We start from the raw sequence: 23,376 nt of genomic DNA, 5'->3' as shown, positions 1-23,376 counted from the left end.
TGGTGGACAAAGTACAAATCAAGAATAAAGGTATGTTTCTCAGACTTAGTACATTGTTTTATGGACTAATGTATTGTGTCTAAGTGCTGGAAACAGAAAAAATTGAGTTGGAGAAGAGATGGCTCGAGCAGCCAAAGTCTGCCCAGTCTGGGTGCACCGGACTATCCGGTGGTGCACCGGATAGTGTCCGGTGCGCCAGGCTGGCTTGGGTAAAGTGGCTGCTCTTGGGACTTCGACGGCGGCGTACGGCTAAAATTCACCGGACTGTCCGGTGTGCACCGGACTGTCCGGTGGGCCGCTCACAGGCGAACTCGTCGCTCTCGGGAAACCATCAACGGCGTACGGCTAAAATTCATCGGACTGTCCGGTGTGCACCGGACTGTCCGGTGAGCCAACGGTCGGCCGCGCAATCTGCGCGGGACACGTGGCCGAGCCAACGGCTAGAAGAAGGCACCGGACTGTCCGGTGTGCACCGGACATGTCAAGTGCACCAACGGCTCCCAGGCTGCCAACGGTCGACTGCGCTGTTTATGGAAAGAAATCGGGCACCGGACATGTCCGGTGTGCACCGGACTGTCCGGTGCGCCAGTCGACAGAAGGCAAGATCAGCCTTCCAAGATTGCTCTCAACGGCTCCTAGCTGCCTTGGGGCTATAAAAGGGACCCCTAGGCGCATGGAGGAGTACACCAAGCATCTCCTAAGCATTCCTAAGCACCAAGACATCGATTCCGCGCCTTTGATTCTTTGCGATAGCAATTAGAGCTCTAGTTGAGTGGTGAACTCATTGAGTTGTGTTGTGAGCTCTCGTTGCGACTTGTGTGCGTGGTGTCACTGTGATTTCTTGTCTTGAGTGCGTTGCTAATCCCTCCCTTGCTCCGTGTTCTTTGTGAATTTCAAGTGTAAGGGTGAGAGGCTCCAAATTTGTGGAGATTCCTTGCAAACGGGATTGAGTAAAGCAAACAAAACACCGTGGTATTCAAGTGGGTCTTTGGACCGCTTGAGAGGGGTTGATTGCAACCCTCGTCCGTTGGGACGCCACAACGTGGAGTAGGCAAGCGTTGGTCTTGGCCGAACCACAGGATAACCACCGTGCCATCTCTGTGATTGATCTTTGTTGGTTATTGTGTTTTGTTGAGGATTCCTCTTTAGCCACTTGGCAATTATTGTGCTAACAATTAACCAAGTTTTGTGGCTTAAGTTTTGAAGTGTTACAGGATCACCTATTCACCCCCCCTCTAGGCGCTCTCAGTTAGAAATACAGGGTAAGAAAGGAAGAATTGTAGACAAGGCGAGTAATTACGAGAAATGTTACTGTGAGGATTTATTAGCTAAGTAGATTAGTGTGTTATCCACTAAAGTTAATTCATTACCTTATGGTGGTACATGCTAAGATGTCCATATATAATATTTCAATCAATCAAAGAAGCAAACCAAGCATTTATCATCAGGACAATCAACCAACGTTTTTAAAGAAAATAGTTTTAAATCTTGTTTTAGGTTCCCTAAAAAGGATCTTAGTGGTAGGATTCCGAGGTGTGAAATCCATCTTGTCTTAGAGTAGAAAAGGTAAGAATGATCAGAGTAGAATAGTAAAAGGTGAGAGAGGATCAAGATAAGGTAAGTATAGAAAGAATCAGATTAAGGTAAGTAGGAGAGGGTTTGTTCATTTCTATCTAGGTCTCGTCCTACAGTCAACATTTCCTCTGATACCACTTCTGTCACACCCGGCTTTAAGGAACAAAGCCAAGTGCATCTCATACATGCGCCAAGAAGACAACATATATAATAACAGAGTGTATAGAGATAAATGTCATAAAACATCAGAGTACTTATTACATAGCGGAAGACTTATTACAAAATAAAATAATAAAGATAAAACGAACTAAGGATCGTCGGCGCCAATGTCAACTGAGAAACGCCACCTAGATCAGATCATACTCCTCGCCTTGTGGCTCCTCCTGAACCACCTGTTCATCTCCTATGGGGGGGTGTGAGACAGCAAGGGTGAGCTCACACATGATCATAGCTCAACAAGTTGTGGGGAACCAGTGGACATAAACTCACAAAGGTGTGAGTTCATGTGATGTGTAAGGCTAATCAATGATAGGGGTTAAAGCTGAGCATTGCTTTTAAGTAGTTGGTCAAAATTTTAGTAGCAGTTACTAAGTGTAAGTAAATACCAAACCATAAGTAAAGTAATAGAACAAAAATTAATAACAAACCCATGCAATGCAAATGACAAAATTGAATTTAAGTTCCATAATTTAAACATCAGAGAGTTCTGAGCTGCTCATGACCGTGAGCTCGGCTAGTATACCAGTTTTACACTCTGCAGAGGTTGTACCCTTTACCCACAAGTCATGCTACCCATCTGCCAAGGGGTCGCGAATCCCATACACCTCTACCTAGGAAGCGCGGCAGGGCAACACTACGAGGCCTTTACAAAGTTCCACTAGCTTCCGAAAACCCGCTACAGTTTATAGGAAGTTCCAATGCAGGGTTCTTGTCTGACCGCCATCGCAGCAAAATCAAACAAGGACCTCCCTACACTGACCACTCCCCTACTGCCCTTGCCCCTTTCGGGTAAGGTAGTCTTCCACTAGCTTTCCTAATTAGTCAGCCAAGGGCGTCCCATTAAACCCTTGTGGTGGCACGTGGTTCTCAAGTTAAGCTCTATGTTCCAATTAACATTAATGATCTCAACATGAACATAAATAGAATAACAAAAGAATAATTGGAACATAGATATAATAAATGATTATCCCAAAACCATGTAAAGCAATAGCAAACTACCCAAGTGATTTAGGGTTAAACAAGGTAATGAGATAAACAAATCTAGGGTGACCTATTGGGTCCCATCAAAATTAACCTATGCATGGATAAATGATATTAAAGAACATTATTGGGTAAAAAGTGGTCAAGGGCACAACTTGCCTTCAATGAGCTCCTGCTCAGCTACTTCTATCTGCTGCTCACCAGGATCCTCAGCAACGGGCTCTTCTACTCGCCACAATACAAACAAGCACAATGCATATAGAGAAATTAACATTACACCAAACATATAAACAAAATACACAGTAATAATCTACCCATTAAAATAAAATCCTAGGAACATGAATCATAATTTTTGGAGTTATATATTTTAAGTTATGCATTTTCAAAGGTTTTATGTGTTTAAAATGGGATTAAGTGGGAAATGACTTTTCTTACTGTTTTCATGACCAAACAGAGGCTCTAAGTGATAAAGAATAAAATTACTAAAATTTAGAAAGTGGAATGGATTATTTTGGAGCCCATATGAATATTCTATGAATTATACAAGTTTTAGGGTTTATTTTCATATTAAAAATCTAATTTCTAATTCATTTAATCACTTTAAAACAGCACTGGACTGGGGCTCATTTAAACAGGAACATATGGGGCTCGGGGTAAGAATCCAGAGACACAGGGAACAGGATCCCTGGACGTCGGGTTGATTTTCTGTTTACTAGGGGGCTCTTAAGGAAATGTGCAGGGCCGAAGGGGTACAAATCGATCTTGGTCGCACAACTGGCAATCCAAGGTCTGGATTAGATCTACAACCATCTGAAACGTGACACAACACAGGCCCTCGGATATGGATCGAACAGCTATGGCTCCTAAGTCGCGTGGATCGCACGGTGACCGCTCGATTAAGGATCTACGGCTTGGACTAAATCGCCTCCAAGCCGAACATCCATATGTGATCAACGCCACACGCTGGTCATCCAACGGTCGGCGATCATCGCCCCCAACCCAACCCTGGACACGACGGCGAAACAGAAACCTCGCGGCGGCGCAGTTCGCCGGAGCACGAGGAAGCACCACACAGGTGATTGGATTTCTACACTGATAGGGAATTTACGTATACTAGCTGACAACGAACTCAATGGGAAGAATTTTACCGTGAATCTGGGCGCAATCGACGTGGTTCACGCAGAGCCGCGGCACAGCGGTGGCGTAAAGAAACCGACGATGAATTCCGCCCGTCGCGGTTGCTCCAGGTGTTAGCTGGTGGCACACGCACCCTTGCCAAGGTTAGGACCAGACTCCTTCCGCCCAGGCACCCCCCCGGTGCTGTCACGAGGCCAATTCGCGGTGATACGTAGTTGTGCGGCGATGTCGAAGTTCGGCGAGAAATTGCGGCTCGCCGATCGTCGCACACGCCCGAGATGCTAGACGAGAACCCCCACGGTGACCCAAGGAAGCTCCCGGACACGGCCCACGGACCTTCCGATGGTGTATGGGCGCAATCGATGGTGGCGCCCGCCCCCGATTTCTCTGCTCGCGCTCCCTTCCGCTGTCAATGGTGGTGGCCAGGTCTCGGTTGGTACGCGGCACCGCGGTCAAGGCCCCGGGGTTTATATGCCTACAGCGCGAGAGAGCATGAGTTTGTTTCAACGACTCCCGGGGTCTGCGGCGAAAGCGCACCCATGCGGCGGATCCGGCCAACGGGGCGAGCTCCGCGCGTTCGGTTGAAGGTGGGAGAGGAAATGGGACTGGGTCAGGTGGGCCCTAGGCGGCAGAGCGCCTGTGTCCAATTTCAGACGTGCGAGAGCCAGAAGTGAGCCGCGCGCGTGGGAAAAAATAAATGGGCAGCGCGCAGGGAAATCGGCCCATGCACCATTCTTATTTTCTTTCCTTTTTTCTATTCCTAATTTCATTTCCTTTTCTCTTCTCCCCCAATTCAAGCTTCAATTTGAATTTAAATTCGAATTATGTGACAAATTTGTCTCCAAATTAAATGTCCATTTAAACATGGTATGAGATGAGTTTATTTATTTTTAAGATTTTATTCTTGTTGACTAATGCTTCTGTTTCTCAAATTCTAGAGTTTCCACTTAGATGTTTTATTTCCAATTTGGCTACTAATATATTTCTATTGACCTTATTTATTGTTACCAAATGCACACAAAATAAAGACTTCGGTATGATGCACAATTTAGTAGCATGTCTTTTATTAATTATTTGTTTTTTTTCTGGTGTTCACATGGAATGATAAACATAGATAACACATATAGATACAAAGTAGTATAATTTCTCTTTTTAGACTTTTCTTACAAAGTGGGTGTTACATTGTGCATCTTTACCCACAAGTCATGTTACCCATCTGCCAATGGGTCATGAATCCCATACACCTCTACCAAGAAGGTGAGGCAAGGTAACACTACGAGGCCTTTACAAAGTTCCACTAGCCTCAGAAAAAACGCTACAGTTTCTAGGAAGCTCCAATGCAAGGATCCCTCGCCTGACCGCCATCGCAACAAAATCGACCCAAGGACCTCGCTACACTGACCACTCCCCTACTGCCCTTGCCCCTTTCAGGTAAGGTAGTCCTCCACTAGCTTTCCTAATTAGTCAACCAAGAGTGTCTCATACCACCCTTGTGGTAGCACTGTTTTCCCGGATGGTTCTCCATGTTCCAATTAACTATATGATCTTATCATGAACAGTAATTAAACAACAACATAATTGGAACATGATCATAATAAAACAATAGTTTTCCTAAATCAGGTAGAGCAATAGCAAAACTACCCTATAATTCATCTATTTGCAAGGTGGGGAATAAACAAGGGAAAATATCCTATGCAATCACTTATCCTGGTGCAAGCATGCAATCAAGCGATCTGGTGCATCCGATCTAGATCTAATGGTAACTGTTATTGCTGTCCCAGATATGATCTGTCCCTTACCCCTTTATTCTTTATACGCAATCGCAGCAGTAGGGCTGGGCATTCGGTTATTTTCTAAACTTCGGTTCGGTTTTTCGGTTTTAAAAAACTTCGGTTTTTCAAACATTAGAAACCGATCGGTTTTCTAGAAAATAAAAAACCGAGAAGTTCGATTTCGGTTTTTTACTTCGTTTTTCCGGTAAAAACCGAATACCAAACTTATAATCAAGACAATACATACAACAAGTTTACATGATAGATTACACATAATTTTAAAAAGTAAAAATTATATAGGTACAAATATTTAGATATACATCATACATCATATACAAATAAGTGAATAACAATTTAATTGTATCACACAATTAGTTCACATAATCGAATAGTCAAATTTGAGAATTGATAAAGTTTGGTATTCGGTTTTTTCGGTTCGGTATACGGTGAAACCGATTACGATACCGAAAACCGAACTTCTTAGATACAAAAACCGAAACCGAACAGAACTAAAAAAACCGAAATTTCGGTTCGGTTCGGTATGATTCGGTTCGGTTTTCGGTTTATGGTAAAAATGTGCCCACCCCTACCCAGCAGCGACGCGAAAAGGAGCAGAGTACGTATGGAAACCCGTCCAGTCTCCCAAGACCCCAAGTGAGACGGACGACTCGACCCAGTCACAATCCGGTCCCTAGTAGAAACGGCGAGATCGTCAGCGAGAATTTTCCGATGACCGGCGGCGGCAGCAGCACCCGCCGTCCGGCCGCCGTGGCCAGGAGCCGCGGGAGGCCCTCTGAGGCTTCTGAACCAGATCCCGGCGCTCGACGAGCCGCGGCCGCAGCGGCGCAGCGCCGTGGCCGCGGCAACCCTGGCCCCTTGCGCCTGATGGACGTGAGGCCCCGAACCCTCGCGTACTTCGTGGTTGCTTCCTTCGCCCTCGTGTCAGTCACATTCGTGGTGTATACTGGTGGGTGGTGGGAGGAGGTGGAAGGAGAGGGCGCGGCGACGCTGCGAAAGGTCATGCGCTCCGTAACGCCGCTGCCGGCGCCCAGGATGATGGATCTGCCTCAGGTGATGCCCATTTGTTTGCCATGCTGTTTTTGTCCCGAAGGTTGAAATTGCACGACAGCTAAAGCTAGTACTGAAGTACACCACTCTAGGTTTCAGGGCCTCTAGTTGATTTTGGCAGGGTTGCTTTATGTATTCGTGAAGTAGTGGTGACTACTGATTTAGCTTCATGAGCTATTAACCGTGCATCACTTCATATATTACGATGGCAGAGTTATGTCAAAGTGCAGCAGTATATATTGATGTTGGTAAACAAAGCTAGTCAAATTGTTTGGAATATGCTACCTGTCAACTGAACACTGCTTTTGGTAAAATGCACACTAACCTATGCATTTGCACTTCTTTTCTAGTGTGCATTTGGTTTTCTCTCAATCTAGTATTTCCCCCTGAATTATGCATAATTGAAAGGCTCTCGTTCCGCTGTGTCCTTCAGTTTTATTAGGGTCTGTTTGTTTCAGATTATATAATCTAACTTATTTTGAACTAACACTTAGTTCAAAATAAGTTATATTATATAATCTGGGCAGATCATAAACCCAAACAAACATGCACTGAGTAACTACGTTGGCTTTCTCATGGTTCATGCCTAAATGATTGCAGTTTCAAAATAACCACAAGGAAAGTTTGTATTGGGGCACTTATAGACCAAATGTGTACCTCGGAATTCGTGCAAGGTGATAAACTTTTGCAATGCCTCCCTATTCTCTTTATAACAAGTTAATTACTGGGAATTATTCCCTTCTGTAGTTCTCTACTGCTTCTTGGACTACATTTGGAAGTTCATGTTCCTCATATATTTAGTTTTGATTATGTTTCCTTACTTCCTTACTGTCATGAAAGGTAGAATCTTTAGTGACTGAGAATCCCCTTCCCCTTGTTTCTCTGTGCCTTCACGTGGAATTAAACATCTTTATGCAATGAAAGTACATCTGTACCATGCTATTTTTAGCTGAAATTCCATCTTTATGTAATGAAAATTCTTTGGAATCAAGGATTCAAGAATTTCTTGCTAATATTACTTCTATTTCAGAACCCCTCTGTCTCTAATTGCTGGATTAATGTGGATTGGCTTGAAAAATGGTCAATATTTTCTTCGTCATGTTTGCCAAGATTCTGATGAGCTGAGAACATTTGGGTGGACAGCTCACAATGGTAGGGATTATGGGCGTCAAGTGCTGGTTGATCATGGTCTTTTCCTAACTACTAGTTTTCTGAAAGAGAAAGGAGAGAGCAGTGGTTATGGTGGAGACTGGGCCGTTCGATTGGATGCTAACAATGAGAGGTAAGCATACTTTTTTTATCTACAAATTGAAAAAGAGCATTTCAATCTTACCAAAAAGTTGTTTTAACAAATCTCAATTTGTAAACATACTAAACTTAGGATGGATAAGAATGATAAGTCTGAATTGTTTTCTTTGTTACCTCATCCCAGCGCAGTATGATATCACCTATCATTACTTCTTTGCAACCCTGCAAAGTTGTCAAACCAAAAGAAATTATTTCCTTGTTAAATTTTCTCTAGGTCAGGTTTAAGTGATGCTGAAGAAAGCACCACACATCTTTTTTTCTATATTGCTGATGAAACTGGAAATCCGATCACTATGGGTTCATATGAACCTTCATCAAGAGGCTCTGTTCTTTTGGCATCTGGGTTGCATGAGGAGATTGGTGGTTGGGAATTGTACTTGAGATCTGAGGTATCCTTGTCTTCATATTTTTTTTTTACCTTTTTAGCTCCTTGGTATTGTTTGCTACTGGGATATGCTGATACAACTTCATATGACTAACTTTCATGTGGATATATGCAACTCTGTTTTTTCACAGGACAATTTGGAAATTCACAGAGCTGGATTCAAATCAATGAGTATGCATAATCTGAGCGACTTAGTGCAACAAGCCGTTGCTACTAATGTATTTTAAACTCCTCGTCATTTACCTTATTAATCTCTCCATTCTAAATTGTAAATTGTTCTGGGATTTAACTTCATCATAAGTCAAACTTATCAAACTTTTGCCAAGTTTATTGAAAAATATATTAACATTTACAATATTAAATAAATCTACTACCAAAATATATTTCATGGTGTATCTAATGAATATAGTTTGGTTTGGTAGATGTTTATGTATTTTTTCTATAAACTTGGTCAAAGTTAGAAAAGTTTGACTTAGGACAAATCTAAAACAACTTACAATTCAGAATGGAGTATTTGGGAAAAAACCAGAGCATTTTGTATTTCATTAAGTACCTTTCCATGTAGCTACTAATATGGATTTATCTCTAGGCAATGCAATCTGGAAACCTTAACCTACCAGACATTACTGAAGATTCTTCAAATATAATGGTCTATCAGGTAACTGGAAGAGGACAAGGAAATTTATTCCATTTTAATATTGACGTATTCCTCATGTATGTGTGAAGCCTTTTGATAGAAAGAGTCACTAATTCCATCTTATTTCCTTTTGTCTTTCGTAAAACAATAAATGATGCACAACTTGTGCTTGTTTCCTGAGGAGTTCACCTTCTGGGGCTTGGCTGGAGCGAAGGGTTTTCCTTTGCTCACAATCCATGACAAGAATAGTTTTTTACTTTGAGTTTTTGGTTTAGTCCTGTCTCCTTTTCTTTTAGTGGCACATTGTCCTTGGTGTTGAGAAGTGGGGCGTGTGTGGGTTTCCTGTTACCCCTAGTGGGGTTTGTATTCTCCTTTATCTATTGATGAAATGATATGTAACTCTCCTGCATATTCGAGAAAAGTATAATGTCAAGAAGAAGGTGTTGCATGCTATAACTTTGATCACTGGTACACCATATTTCAGTTAAATATTAGCAATAGAAATATATTAGCACATTAGCTATACTCACTGTTATGTAGTATGCATATAGATTGAACACATTGGAGGATGTATTGAGATTCTTTTTGGTGAACTACTTTACATATTTTATTGTTTTCTATTATATAAGTTACATAACCAAATGTTACTGTTATCTTCTGTTAATACTTGTGATCCATGTTTGCAGTGGTCTAGGGCTCTAGGCCTTATGTTGTTTCTTGTGAACTATTGCATTATGATTTATACTTTACTTGATTTTGATAGGTTTCCATAAAGTCTCCTGCTCAAATAGACATAGTATTTTTGTCAGGGTCCGCCTCAAAGTCTCCAGTGATTGAAGAGCGGATTAGCAAGCTAACAGGTGATTCTGCTGCATATTGCGTAATTCTTCTGATTCTGTTTGTCTTAGGATGCAAAGTCACCACCCATGTTCTTTATTTTTTTCAACGTAAACCACCCATATTCTTTACGCACTGGTTATTTTGAACAAATCTACTTGGCTCTTGGCTTGGGCTACATCCTTGCGTAGTTTTCTGGATTTGTTTTATCTACATCTCGTCTTTGCGATGAATATGAAATTCAAGAAAATTGTAAGCAAATATATTTGTTGTCTTAGTCGCTTCTCTCTAATGATGCCAGGTCCCATGCTGAGTGACCGTCTTGAAACAAAACAAAAGGAATTTGAAGAGAGATATGATCAAATCTTTAATGTGAACAATAAGGTACAGGTACGCAGTGTTGGATGAGTATTTTGGGCTTGTTTGGTTCTCAACTAACTCTGCTATAACTAACCTAAGGTTAACCTAAGGTTAGTTGGCCAAATTGAAGACCTAACCTTAGACAAAAAGTTAGACAAACCATAGCAAGTTAGACAACGAACCAAACATGCCCTTTATTTAACATTCCACAATTTTTTCTTTTGTTTTTGCAGTATCTGCAGTTGTTTTATTCTCACTATATTATTGTTCCTAAAATTAAATCATTTTAATTCAACAAAACCAATAGCAACAAAGTCTTTTAGTCCCAAGCAAGTTGGGGGTACGTTAGGGTTAAAAACCAACATAACCCACAAGTCAAGATTCAGGCACATGGATAACTGTTTTTCATGCACTCCTATCTTAGAAACCGGGAACATGGAACATTCCCATGTTCCTCATTTCAAAAACGTTTGTTCCGGGAACGCGGGAACAATCTTGTCCCCGTAGTGTTAAAATCTTTGAGTACTGTACTATGTACCACGTTCATCGACCCCATTGATCCGGGAACCTGGTTACTAAGACTCCTATTCAAGGCTAAACCTTTGGGTATATTCCATTCTTTCAAGTCTCCTTTACTACCTCTTCTTATGTCAACATCGGTCTTACTCTTCCTCTCTTCTCATTGCCATCATGCCTTAGGATGCCCATTACACATTGGTGACTCTAGAGGTCTTTGTTGGACATGTCCAAACCATCTCAAGCGATGTTGGACAAGCTTTTCTTTAATTGGTGTTGCCCTTCTTGTATGGCCACAAATCCAACACAACATATGCATTTTCGCTTATCTGCCGAACATGTCTTTTTATAGACCAACATTCTGCACCATACAACATAGCGGGTCTAATGACCGTCCTATAAAACTTGTTTTTTAGCTTTTGTGATGGCCTCTTGTCATATAGAACGTTAGATGTTTGACACCACTTTATCAATCCTGCTTTGATTCTATGACTATCACCTTCATAAATATCGTTGTCTCTCTGTAATATTGAGCCTAAATACCTAAAGATGTCCTTCCTAGGTATTTGACCTTCCAAACTAACATATCCTTCCTCATGTGTAGTAGTGTCGAAATCACATCTCATATATTCGGTTTTAGTTCTACTAAATCTAAAACCATTGGACTCTAGAGTCTCCCGCTACAACTCTTGTTTCCTATTTACTCCTGCCTAACTTCATCAACTAGCACTACATCATCCGCAAAAAAACATGCACCAAGGGATATCCCCTTGTATATTTCTTGTGACTTTATTCATCACTAAGGCAAAAAGGTAAGGGCTCAAAGTTGCCTTGATGTAGTTATGTTCTAAGCGTGAAGTCATTTGTGTCTCTATCACTTGTTCAAACACTAGTCACAACATCGTTGTACATGTACTTGATGAGTCCAGCGTAGTTCGTTGGAACTTTATGTTTGTCTAAAGCCCACCACATAACATTCTTTGTTATTTTGTCATAAGCCTTCTCCAAGTCAATAAAAAACACGTGTAGGTCCTTCTGCTCTCTGTACTGCTCCATCACTAGTCTTATTAAAAAAATGGCTTCCATGGTTGACTTTCTGGGCATGAAACCAAATTGGTTCAAAGAGATCCTCGTTATTTCTCTCAGATGATGCTTGATAACTCTCTCTCATAGCTTCATAGTATGGCTTATCAACTTAATTCTCTAGTAATTAGTGTTACTAACCTTGGGATTTACCAGTCCCTAAGGACTATAGAGTATAGATAGGTAGTAGGCCTGGGCCTAATGGGCCTTAACACCCCATCAAACTCAAGGTGGAAATGAAGGATCTGAAGCTCTGAGTTTGATCAAGTGAAACTGATGTTGTGCTCTTGTTTGCGCTTTGGTGAAGAAATATGCCAGTTGAGATTCTAAGGGCACATATTGAAGATTAATAGTCTTCTGATGACAATGAGATTGAGTAAACGATGCATCCACACCAATGTGTTTAGTAAGTTCATGCTTCACTGGATCATGAGAAATCTGTATAACGCCCATGTTATCACATAAAAGTGGTGTAGGAGTGTCACAAGAGACACCAAGATCAGCTAAGAGCGAGCACAGTCAAATAATTTCAGCAGTAGTAGCAAGAGCTCGAAGTTTTGCTTCAGTACTAGAACGAGATATGTCCACTTGCTTCTTGGATTTCCAGGCAATAGGAGATGATCCAAGGAGAATACAGTAACCTGTAATAGAGCGACATTCAATAGGGTCACTTGCTCAAGTGGCATTAGAGTACGCACGAAGCTGAAGTGGGCTATCAGAAGCATAGAGTAAACATCTAGAACTTGTCCCGCGTAAATATCTCAGCACCTGAAGCAAATAATCATAATGAACTGAGGTAGGTGTGGATACAAATTGGCTCAGAATATGAACAACATGAGCAATATCAGGCCTAGTGATTGTGAGATAAACAAGGCTACCCACAATATGTTGATATCGAGTTGATCTGCTAGTGGTGTCCCGTCCGTCGGACGAAGTTGTAAATGAATATCCATTGGCGTCGCAACCGTGCGTGTATCAGTAAGTCCAGAGCGATCAAGATCTTGTATATACTTGGACTATGACAGATAAAAACCTTTTGGAGTCTGCTGAACTTCAATGCCCAAGAAATAGCTAAGAGGACCCAAATCAGACATGTAATTCCTTACTAAGATGCTTCTTGACATGATAAATATGCTCCGAGTTGTCATCTGTAATCAGCATATCATCCACATATAATAGAAGTAAAGTGCGTCCTTTTGGAGAGAGATATGAACATATAATGCAGGATTATGATCACTAGAAGAAAAGCCAGCGGTTGTGATGACAGAAATAAATCTCTCAAACCAAGCACAAGGAGCTTGTTTTAGACCATATAATGTGCGACGGAGACAACAAACGTACCCTGAGGGAGCATCAACGCTAGGAGGGGGATGCATATAAACTTCTTCATGCAGATCACCATTAGGAAAAGCATTCTTGACATCCATCTAAGAGATAGTCCAAGAAGATAAGGCCGCAACTGCAATCAAAGTTTGAACAATAGTCATATGTGCAACGGGTGCAAAGGTCTCATCATAATCAAGCCTTGAGTCTGTTGGAAACCATGAGCCACAAGATGAGCTTTAAATCTCTCAATGGAATCATCAGATTTCATCTTAACTTTGATGACCCATTGACATGTGATAGGAACAACATGCGGAGGTAAAGGAACTATATCCCAAGTACCAGTGCGTTCAAGAGCAGACAATTCATCAATTGTAGCAAGCTACCGCTCATGAATCCTAGAAGCCTCTTGATAAGTGGATGGTTCAACAATTGCCACACTAGTTTGTGGAAAACCATAGCAATCTGGAGGTTCAATGGTGCCACGATCACGAAGATGATATCCCTGATTAAAAACATCATTAGACTCAGTATTGTTAGTACAAGAATCTGGAACATGATCAGTATCAGGACTAGCCGTGGGAATAGAGCGGGAATGATGAATGTAGGTCTGGATGACAGGTGGTTTGGAAGAATAAGGTGAAAGTGACGTGGAGGTGGAAGGTGTTGTTATGGGGATGAGGACATCAAGTGTGGATATAGAAGATGATGGTGTAGATGAAAAATCAGGAATGGAAGGAAGACACATGAATGAGGTGGACTCTGTGGGACAATATGAGTGAGTGGACTGGTTGTGGAAGAAGGGTCGATTTTCATTAAAACTCACATCTCTAGAAATATGAATACGACGAGTAGATGGATCATAAATAACGATAGCCTTTGTGTTCACCTGTATCCAAGAAAAACACACTCAACGGATTGAGCAGTCAATTTAATCTTCTCACGGGGTGGTAACAAGACATAACACACACATCCAAACACTCGAAGGTGTTCATATCATGGAGGTGTCCAAAAAGAACTTCACCAGGTGTTTTGCTAGAGAGTTTTGATGACGATTGCCTATTAATGAGATATACCACAATAGAAATAGCTTCACCCCAAAAGTGTGAAGGAACAAAAGAAGATATCAAAAGAGTGCGTGCACTCTCGATAATATGACGATGTTTGCGTTCAGCAACACCATTTTGAACATGAGCACTAGGGCAAGAAAGTTGAGCAAGAGTATCCTCTGCGTTTAATAATTGGCGAAAATGATCAGATAAAAATTCACCACCAGAATCAGAACGAAATTTTTTAATGGAAGCATAAAAGTGGGTGTGGTATGAAGGAAGACACAAGGTGTCCAAGATGTAGAGGCGAGGAGCATATCTACGATGACAGCCAGTCCCAATCACATCCCCTGTACGACAATCCTGTACAAAACAAGATGAGTCATCAAATCCAACAAAACAATTGTGATATGTAATTTAACCCACTGATAGCAGATCCATTGATAACTCAGGTACAAATAAAATATTTGGGATAGTAAAATTAGGATTTGAAAGAGAACCCTTGTGGGTGACATGACGTAGTGTACCATCAACAGTCTGAACGGAAGCACTCTCGGTGACAGATGTAGTAGATGCCAACTGCGACTGATCATATGTCACATGAAAGGGGGCTCTATTGTCAAGAACCCAAGATGAAGACAAAGCACCAGCAGATGAAGTAGCAGCAACAACAACTGAGCCTCTAGGAGATGGTCCTGTACCACGACCACGAGTAGCACGACGTGCACGAAAATCAGCCAACTTCACCGAAAACTTAGCAAAGCAGTTCTCTGAGCGACGAGTGGTCTTTTTGCAATGCTCACAAGGTCGAGAAGGGGTACTCCTGAGCTTCTGAGCATCAGCCAACACATTGTGTGGACCCACACCAGTAATAGAAGACATAAACTTAAGCCGAGTCTCTTAGCAAGTAATGCAGACAACGCCTGAGCCATGGTGAGAGTGTCAGAACTATGGAGCAATCTTGCACGAAGGGAATCGAATTTAGGTCGAACTCCCATAACAAATTTGTAGGTAAAAAACTTCTCAATAAACTTATGAGCTGGACAAGGAGCAGCAGTACAATATGGCACCATTGAGAGCAATCCACTCATCAAACGATCAAAGGCTGAGTAATATTCATCAATGTCTTGAACAAAACACTCCTTCAAGTGAGTCCAAATAGCCTTAGCAGTTGTGAATTCGGACAAGCTCATAATCATAGATGGTTTAGTGCTATTGACTATTGCAGCCATCACCTTGCCATCATTAATTTGCCATGTCTTGATAGCAGCAATATTGCTCCTATCAGCAGCAAGAACTAGTGAATCTTCAGTCAAATGAAAAAGTAAGCTGTGACCTCAGTGCACTGAAGACAAAATGCCCACTCATGGTAATTCTGACCATCAAGCACAATGTTGACAACAATAGCATTGACTGACATGATGTTCGATTGATACGTGAAGAACAAAAACGTAAAATAAGGCAGATATCAAAGAATGAACCACGCAACAGAGATAACTCCTGAATAGATGACCTGATCCTCGTTCTCAAATTTGAACCTCGGTTCCAAATAAGCAACAAGACAGAACTGTGTCAACCAAATGGGGAAAGGAGCTGCTGCTTGACCTGCGCAGACAAGGGCGTGTGATGGAAACGTAGCAGATCCACGCCGGAGTGCCCCTACGGTAGAACTTGTTCGCGCAGAACGCTACAGATCCACGCCGGAGAGTCTCTGCAGTAGAACTTGTTTGCGCAGAACGTGACGACGGTTGTGCGCGAGGGAAGAGCCGTGAGCCCGACGGAGCGCGGCCGTGGCTGGACGCGACGGAACCGCGGCGACGGCTAGACGACTGCGACGGCAATTGCGACGAGCCGCGGACATTGGAGATAGGTCGCGCGCATGACGGTGGAGGAGCAACGGTCGAAGCCGCGGACGTCGGAGACCGGGACGAGCCGCGGATGTCGGAGACGGGCCGTGACGTTGGAGGAGCTGCGGACGTCGGAGACGGGGCTGGGACGGCGAAAACGGGCGAAGATGCCTGGGCGGAGACAGGGTTGCGGACGGCGGAGGCGGAGACGGGCGAAGAGGCCTGACCGGGACAGAGCCGCGACGACGACAAGTCGAGAGGACCGTCAGCCGAAAAAAAACAGATCAGGAGGGTGGATTAACCCTAACCTGTTTTGTTCCCATGTTACTAACCTTGGGATTTACAATAGATGACCAGTCTCTAAGGACTATAGAGTATATATAGGCAATATGCCTGGTCCTAATGGGCCTTAACAATTAGTACAACTTTGAATACCCTACTTATTCTTATAGATCGGTACCCATATACCTCTCCACTTGCCAGACATTATATTCGACCGGAAGATATTGGTGAACAACTTGGTTAGCCATACTATATCTGTCTCTGTGGCATCCCCATACTAAATCATTTTTAATTCCTCGATTAAAATGTTTCTTTCCCAAGGGATGCTACTCATTATTTTATTGGCTCTTGTTTTTGTTTGTGTATATATCAGTGTGCATGATAGTGTCATTCAGTGTTAAGTGTTTTATGCTTCAATTTAGAATTTACAACAGTTGGAAACATTTTAATTGTTAATTATTTTTTGCTGTTAGATAAGAAATGCTGTAGGCTATTGGTAGAGCTTGACTAAAGCTTTTGTTGTTGATCTATTCTGATGTAGTTTTCATTTTTATTAAGGTTGATTCCAAAGAGTTATCTGTTGGTAGAGCTGCCTTATCAAGTCTTCTGGGTGGTGTTGGCTACTTCTATGGGCAGTCCAAAATTGCACTCCCGAAAGGTTTTACAGTAAGTTTTAGAGCTTCGCTTGATATCAGTTTCATTTGTTCATATGCTGTGATCTGCTCTTGTTCTGAGAAATTGCTATCTCAGGATACCTTTTTTTAATTAGCTGCGTTTTATTTTTATACTGATCTGTAGTACGTTGCTTCTGATTCCTAAGCTGATTACGAGTCACTGGCAACCAAAACTTAATGCTTATTTTTCTCTGCCAGCAAAAAAATGGGGATAAGTACATTTCATATTGGCCTGCTGCATTATATACAGCTGTCCCCAGCCGCTCTTTCTTCCCAAGGGGATTTCTGTGGGATGAGGGCTTCCATCAGTTAGTCATTTGGTAACTATTACTTTTTATCTCAGCGTTGAATGAAGGTTTTCTTCTGTCTGCTCTAACTCACATCCTTGGTGGTGATGTGCAGGCGTTGGGATGTGCATATATCTATGGATATCATTGGACATTGGTTAGATCTGCTTAATTCAGATGGATGGATTCCTAGGGAGCAAATCTTAGGAGCTGAAGCTTTAAGGTTGTTTCTACCGACAACCAGTGATAACTGATAAGTTTAGTGCGACACTTATATAATCCAACTTTTGCAATCATGCAGTAAAGTTCCCGAGGAGTTTGTTCTGCAGTATCCTTCCAATGGAAATCCTCCTACTTTATTTCTTGCGATACGTGGTAAGCCATTACTTTCTTTCTTGCTCCTCACGTTGATGTCGTGTCTTGCGATATCTAATTCTTTGTTTTTCTCTGATATTTAGTGTAACTTGCATGCATGGAAAGCCTTTAAATGAAAAATGTTGAAGCATAACCTGTAAAATCAATTTACAATGTATAGTGCTCTGTTCTTTTTTCTCCATTATTCAAATGCTATAATGTATGAAAAATGACATGGCAAATAATGCTGAGGAACAAAAGTTTTGTTATGAAAATAGTGTTCAGGAACAGAAGCTTCTGAAAAATTCCATAGTATATTTGTCTTGGGAATATTATAAATTATGTTAGTTTGTAATATTTTGGTGTATGTTTGTCCAATTCTAACATAAAATGCTTAGAAATTTTGTTGACTGGCAAGCACCAAAAGTCCGTTAAACATATGAAGGTCTAATTTGTCATATGCCCTTTGTCTTGGCACAGATTTAGCAAGTGGAATACATGCACAGCAGTTTTCAGATGAGGAAGCGGAAAAGATTTCAAGTTTTCTTGAAAGGGCTTATATACGGCTAAATGCTTGGTTTCAGTGGTTCAACAGTACACAATCAGGTTAGCTTTCCTTTTCCATTTTCATTTTCTGTATTCGCACTGACTAGTGTTGGACTTTAATGCTATTGCCATGCTTATTTTCTGAAACACACAAACATGATAAACCTGCGAGCTGTTGTATGGTGTATTGTATGGAGATGATAGTTGAAAGCCTAACAATAGGCACTAGCTTGGTTGTCTATTATTAGGTTCTAGCTGTGCTTGTATGGTACCCAAAAAATCAGAATATGAGATACTGATGGGCCTTTGAAGTCCTCACAGGGTGCTATTAATTTTTAGAATATATTTCGACTGCAGAATTTCACTTTCAGTTACTGCTGGTTTCAATTCGCTAATGGTAAGCATAATTTCTGATGAGACATGGACCTAAGCTTCATCAGAAATAAACTGTTGACACAGCTGACCGTCATTCCAGCTTGATCTCCTAGTCTTCCTTTTGTAGATACACATCTGATTTGCAGAAGTGATCTCCGGTTGCTCCATATTTTATACTCTCCCTCAAGTCGGTGAAAAAAAGTATATTTGGTTCTAAACTTTTCTTTTGTAGGTGTGGTTCTCAGCTAGTTTAGTAGCTGCTACATCTTAAATCCATTGTCCCAAGAAAGAAATGTGACCCAACTGCTTGAGTCTTTAGAACTTAAATTCTTGTATATTTTCTGGTCCAACTATTGGACCTGATCTGCCTTTTCAAAGCAGGAAGCATTCAATTTGGTAGGGAATGGTTTTGTGTTTTGATTATTCCTCTAAGAGATAAACACCATCTAATTGTCACGTTATTCCACACTGTGCACTAGAGCTTTCTACAAATCTGTGTAAGCAGTAAAATATGAGATATTTGTTTCATAGAATTGAAGTGAAAGCTATTGCCATGTGAGGTCAATGGACATAATTTACATCTCTTCCATATATGATTCTACTTGTTGTGTCAACACTTCTACCTTTGGCTTATTTATCATAAATTGTTCATAGGTAAGTATGAAGGCACCTTCTATTGGCATGGAAGAGACAACATAACGACAAAGGAGTTGAACCCAAAGGTATTTACATAATTCGTTGTCTTGTTATCGTACTGATCAGCACTTACCTGATGTTTTCCCACTTGGCAGACTTTGACATCTGGATTGGATGACTATCCTCGTGCATCTCATCCTAATGATGAAGAACGCCATGTTGACCTTCGTTGTTGGATGCTTCTAGCTACGAATTGCATCTGTTCCATTGCAGAGTTCCTTAAAATGGATAGTGCTCTTGAGAAGGTAGTTCGGTGTGGATGTAGGAATATGACTTGCTACTTCAAGTTGATTTGTCTCTATCATTGACTTTGGCTCTTTTCTTTCAAACATTTTCTTGAATTTTTGCAGGATTACTATAAGATGTCAAATCAACTTTCCGATTTTGGAACACTTAACAAGGTACTGTGCTGTCAGTTCCTTGTTTTTTTTTTGTGAAACAAGTACAGACGCTGATACTCGTACATTCAACAACAAACAAAGCCTTTTAGTCCCAAGCGAGTTGGGGTAGGCTATAGATGAAATCCATTAGAAGTCACAAATCAAGGTTCAGGCACGTGAATAGCTGTTTTTCAAAAGCCGATACTTGTACAAGCAAGTCCTTGAATTTTTGTATCACACTTGAATTGTTTTTTGGAGATCTCTCAAGTATTTTAGCTCTGACTTGGCTCCCCACAAAACTAAACTTCTGTCCTCTTGAGAGTGGACCTCTCAACAATTTCCTATGTATGGAATAAAAAGTACAGACACAGTACTGGCAGCTTCCACATGTGTGGGCTCTAGGGAAGAAATAACGGAGGCAAGCCTTACCACCGCATTTTGCAAAAAAAAAAGAGGCTTAAACCATGTGTTTTCTTCTAGTTTATATACTGGTCATGTTCTGAATCCTGATTGTGCCTTTGAGACAATATTGGTTTAGTTCAAAAAACCAAACTACCCAATGACTACTGCTTGTTACATTCAGTTATTGAATTATTGGCATTTTTACAGTTACACTTGGATGACACAATTGGTGCTTATTTTGATTATGGTAACCATACTGAAAAGGTCAGTGCAGCGCTTCATCTGATCTTTGGCACTTTGTTTGCAACACATGGTTATCAACTTTGATTGTGAGGTTATTTTTGTAGGTTCGAATGAGATGGTTTGATGTGAAAGACAACAATAATATGAGACGAGAGTTCTTGCGAGGAACATTACAAGCCCCTCAGCTGCAGTTAGTACCCCATGTTGGCTATGTCAGCCTCTTCCCATTCATGATGGGGACTATTCCACCTGTATGTTCTTTACTTCCCTGTGTTTATCGCTTAAGTGGTTTTTTGATATCCATCCTAATTAATAATCACATTTGACTAATCAGGAATCATGGGTTCTTGAGAAGCAGCTCAATCTGATATCTAACACATCTATATTGTGGACAGATTATGGCCTTCGATCACTTTCTAGAACAAGGTAAAAGGTCTATTATTTTTTCTATGCCCCCCCCCACCACCCCGACCCTTCTCCCAAAAACATAAGTTTTGGATATCTGAAGCATATATGATATTGTTTTCCTGCCTTATGCATGTCATGGGCTTCAATGTGGTTAGATGGAATTGTCAAAGTTGATTCATGCTCCCAATGCCTTATTACTGTAGTTCAAGATGGTTTATATAGCTATATTATTTGGTCATCCAACAACTGGGTTCTGAAGTATCTATTTTTACATGGTCCAGTTCAATATATATGAAGCGTAATACAGAGCATGACCCCCCTTATTGGAGAGGTGCCATTTGGATAAACATGAACTACATGGTTCTTTCGGCACTACATCACTATGCACATAGTAAGCTCTTTAATTGCCTAGTTTATACCCTTTGCAAACCCTTCTGCTGGCATAATGATATAGCATTCTGCTTTCCTGTAGAGGATGGTCCATATAGCGGCAGGGCAAAGGAATTGTATGACAAGCTAAGATCAAACCTTATCCGGTGTGTTCATTCTTCTCTCGAGTTGAAACCAAGTGAACTAGCTGAACTGTAGCTTGTCTAATAGATTGCTGACGCCTACTTCCTGGTTTTTTTTACATTTTCAGGAATATAGTGCAGAATTACGATGCAACAGGTTTCTTCTGGGAAAACTATGACCAGAAGGACAAAGGAAAGGGAAAGGGTGCACGGTCATTTACTGGATGGACTTCACTCATTGTTCTGATCATGGCGGAGTCCTACCCAACATTGCACAGGTGAGATATAGATCGCGAACAACCACAGCAGAAGATAGCTATGGCAATTGGAATGGAGGGGCTGGCAGCTGGCGCTTGTTTAGCCCGGTTTGCAACCAGAACACTGGGATAGTTTGATTCGTAGCATCTGCTGCCTTAATCATGAAAATTTTGACAACACCTCCTGGTCAATCTGTTCAGCATCATTTATAGAGTGTTAGTGGTCATCCCTGTTCACTCTCATACTGTAAACTAGCTCCTCGAAGAACTGATTTTGGGGGGCCAAAACCACCCCAGGAAAGCATGAGCATATGGAAAACATGTTCTTGAAAGCTGACACTACGTGGAGCTGTTACTTGCTATTGAGTGTAATCTACTGCTACTCTTACTATGCTTGGCCATTTGCACCCCCAATGATCCCCGAAGAAACCTGCTGGTCCGAGCATGTGACCTATACCTTTGCATTTACTTGCTAGAGAATCAGTTCAACACAATGCAAGTTGCAAGGCACGTGTTTTGAAATGGAAAGCGGGCCATGTCTATGCTGTGACCGTCTCTACTTCGCTTGCTGTGTTACTTTGCGCTCCAGCAGTTTATACATCTTCGTACCTATTTTAAACTTTACTATGAAAATAGTGCAGTGTACCTACCAAATCAGTATTTTATAAGGCTATGTGCACGATCTACTGGTCATAGCCGTAGGTTGTGGTTAGCAGTTTTTTTTTTAAACGAGCAAACAGCTCCGCTTTTAAGAAAGCATTATGACCAGCGTTTACATCACTGGGGAACAGCAAAGCAAGAAAGGGTAGGCCTCCTCGCAGGGAAACAGAAGATGAAAGAAAAACTGGGGTTGTCAGATGACGACTAACAGCATAATTCTTAAAGACAGAAGACCAGTCTACAAAACGAAGCAGACAATCCAGACATGAAAAGGACTCGTCTTCAATCTTCAAACCAAACCACTCCAATGTCAGTGCATTGTCCCGCAACCGGTTGTTGCTCACGCAAACATATCCTCCAGCGGCGCCTGTTCCCAGTCTTGAGTAGCACACTCTAACTCTGCAAAAATGACACAACATCGTAGATGACCACTGACGTGCTGTTAGGAATTTTTTTTCTAATTGCCATCTTGTTTCTGTTACACCAAAGGGCCCAAACCAGCCCAGCCATAATAAAGAAATGAAAGGTACTAGCAGCCTGAGAATTGCCCCCTCCCCATTTGTTAAACAGGCTCACCGCAACACAGTCCCAACCAAAAATATTTTCTAGGCTTCTCCAAACATATTTCGATAGCACACACTGAAGAAAGATGTGATCAACGGTTTCCTTGCCCCCACACAGAGAACATTGTGTGCTACCCTTCCATCCCTTTTTTTCTAACACTGCGGCCGCTTGGATTTTTCCATTGTAAAGTTGCCAAAGAAAAACCTTAATCAAGGGCACCATGTATTTCTAGATTTTTTATACGCGGAGTTTTTGGCACCTCCATCGGTTCTAAATCTATATAGGGATTTTGTGGTGAATCTGCGGGAATTGTCTAGAGCCCAAAACATTAAGTCTATCACTTGAGATGTTGTGCTCCCTAAGCTCAAAATTTAGCTCCTCCCACAAACAGAATTCAGAATCAGTAAGAGGCCTCACAAGATCTATGCTCCACTCACCCCCTCACAGCATTCAGAAACAGGAATGTCCTTGTCCCTGCAGATATCAAAGAATCTAGGATATTTGATTTTAATTGGGACCCTTCCCAGCCAAATGTCTTTCCAAAAAAGGGCCCCTTCCACATTTTTTGTTTGTTTGTCGCACCCCATTAAAATAAGTGCTTGACCTTGTGAAGACCTTGCTAGAATTGAGAAACTCCCT

General features: G+C 41.5%; 1 protein-coding gene across 2 annotated transcripts; it reads left to right on the top strand.

Moving 5' to 3' along the window:
* Nucleotides 1-6,281: 6,281 nt before the first annotated feature.
* Nucleotides 6,282-22,007, top strand: LOC103652327 (alpha-glucosidase 2). 2 transcript variants are annotated; one of them, XM_020550385.2, is made up of 22 exons: nucleotides 6,282-6,755; nucleotides 7,353-7,426; nucleotides 7,783-8,034; nucleotides 8,275-8,449; nucleotides 8,577-8,663; nucleotides 9,035-9,103; nucleotides 9,846-9,942; nucleotides 10,221-10,303; nucleotides 16,938-17,045; nucleotides 17,252-17,373; nucleotides 17,456-17,563; nucleotides 17,642-17,715; nucleotides 18,175-18,300; nucleotides 19,270-19,337; nucleotides 19,407-19,556; nucleotides 19,662-19,712; nucleotides 20,301-20,357; nucleotides 20,441-20,587; nucleotides 20,671-20,762; nucleotides 21,026-21,135; nucleotides 21,217-21,280; nucleotides 21,385-22,007. In XM_020550385.2, the coding sequence occupies exons 1-22, from the start codon at nucleotides 6,414-6,416 to the stop codon at nucleotides 21,536-21,538; spliced, it is 2,610 nt and encodes an 869-aa protein (XP_020405974.1). In that variant the 5' UTR covers nucleotides 6,282-6,413; the 3' UTR covers nucleotides 21,539-22,007. The 2 variants fall into 2 exon arrangements, with proteins under 2 accessions (XP_020405974.1, XP_020405973.1); XM_020550384.2 differs by having other exon boundaries at nucleotides 10,221-10,309.
* Nucleotides 22,008-23,376: the final 1,369 nt, after the last annotated feature.

The sequence above is a fragment of the Zea mays genome, chromosome 3, assembly GCF_902167145.1.
Source record: "Zea mays cultivar B73 chromosome 3, Zm-B73-REFERENCE-NAM-5.0, whole genome shotgun sequence".
NCBI lineage: Eukaryota > Viridiplantae > Streptophyta > Magnoliopsida > Poales > Poaceae > Zea > Zea mays.
This window is presented reverse-complemented; position numbering and strand designations above follow the sequence as displayed.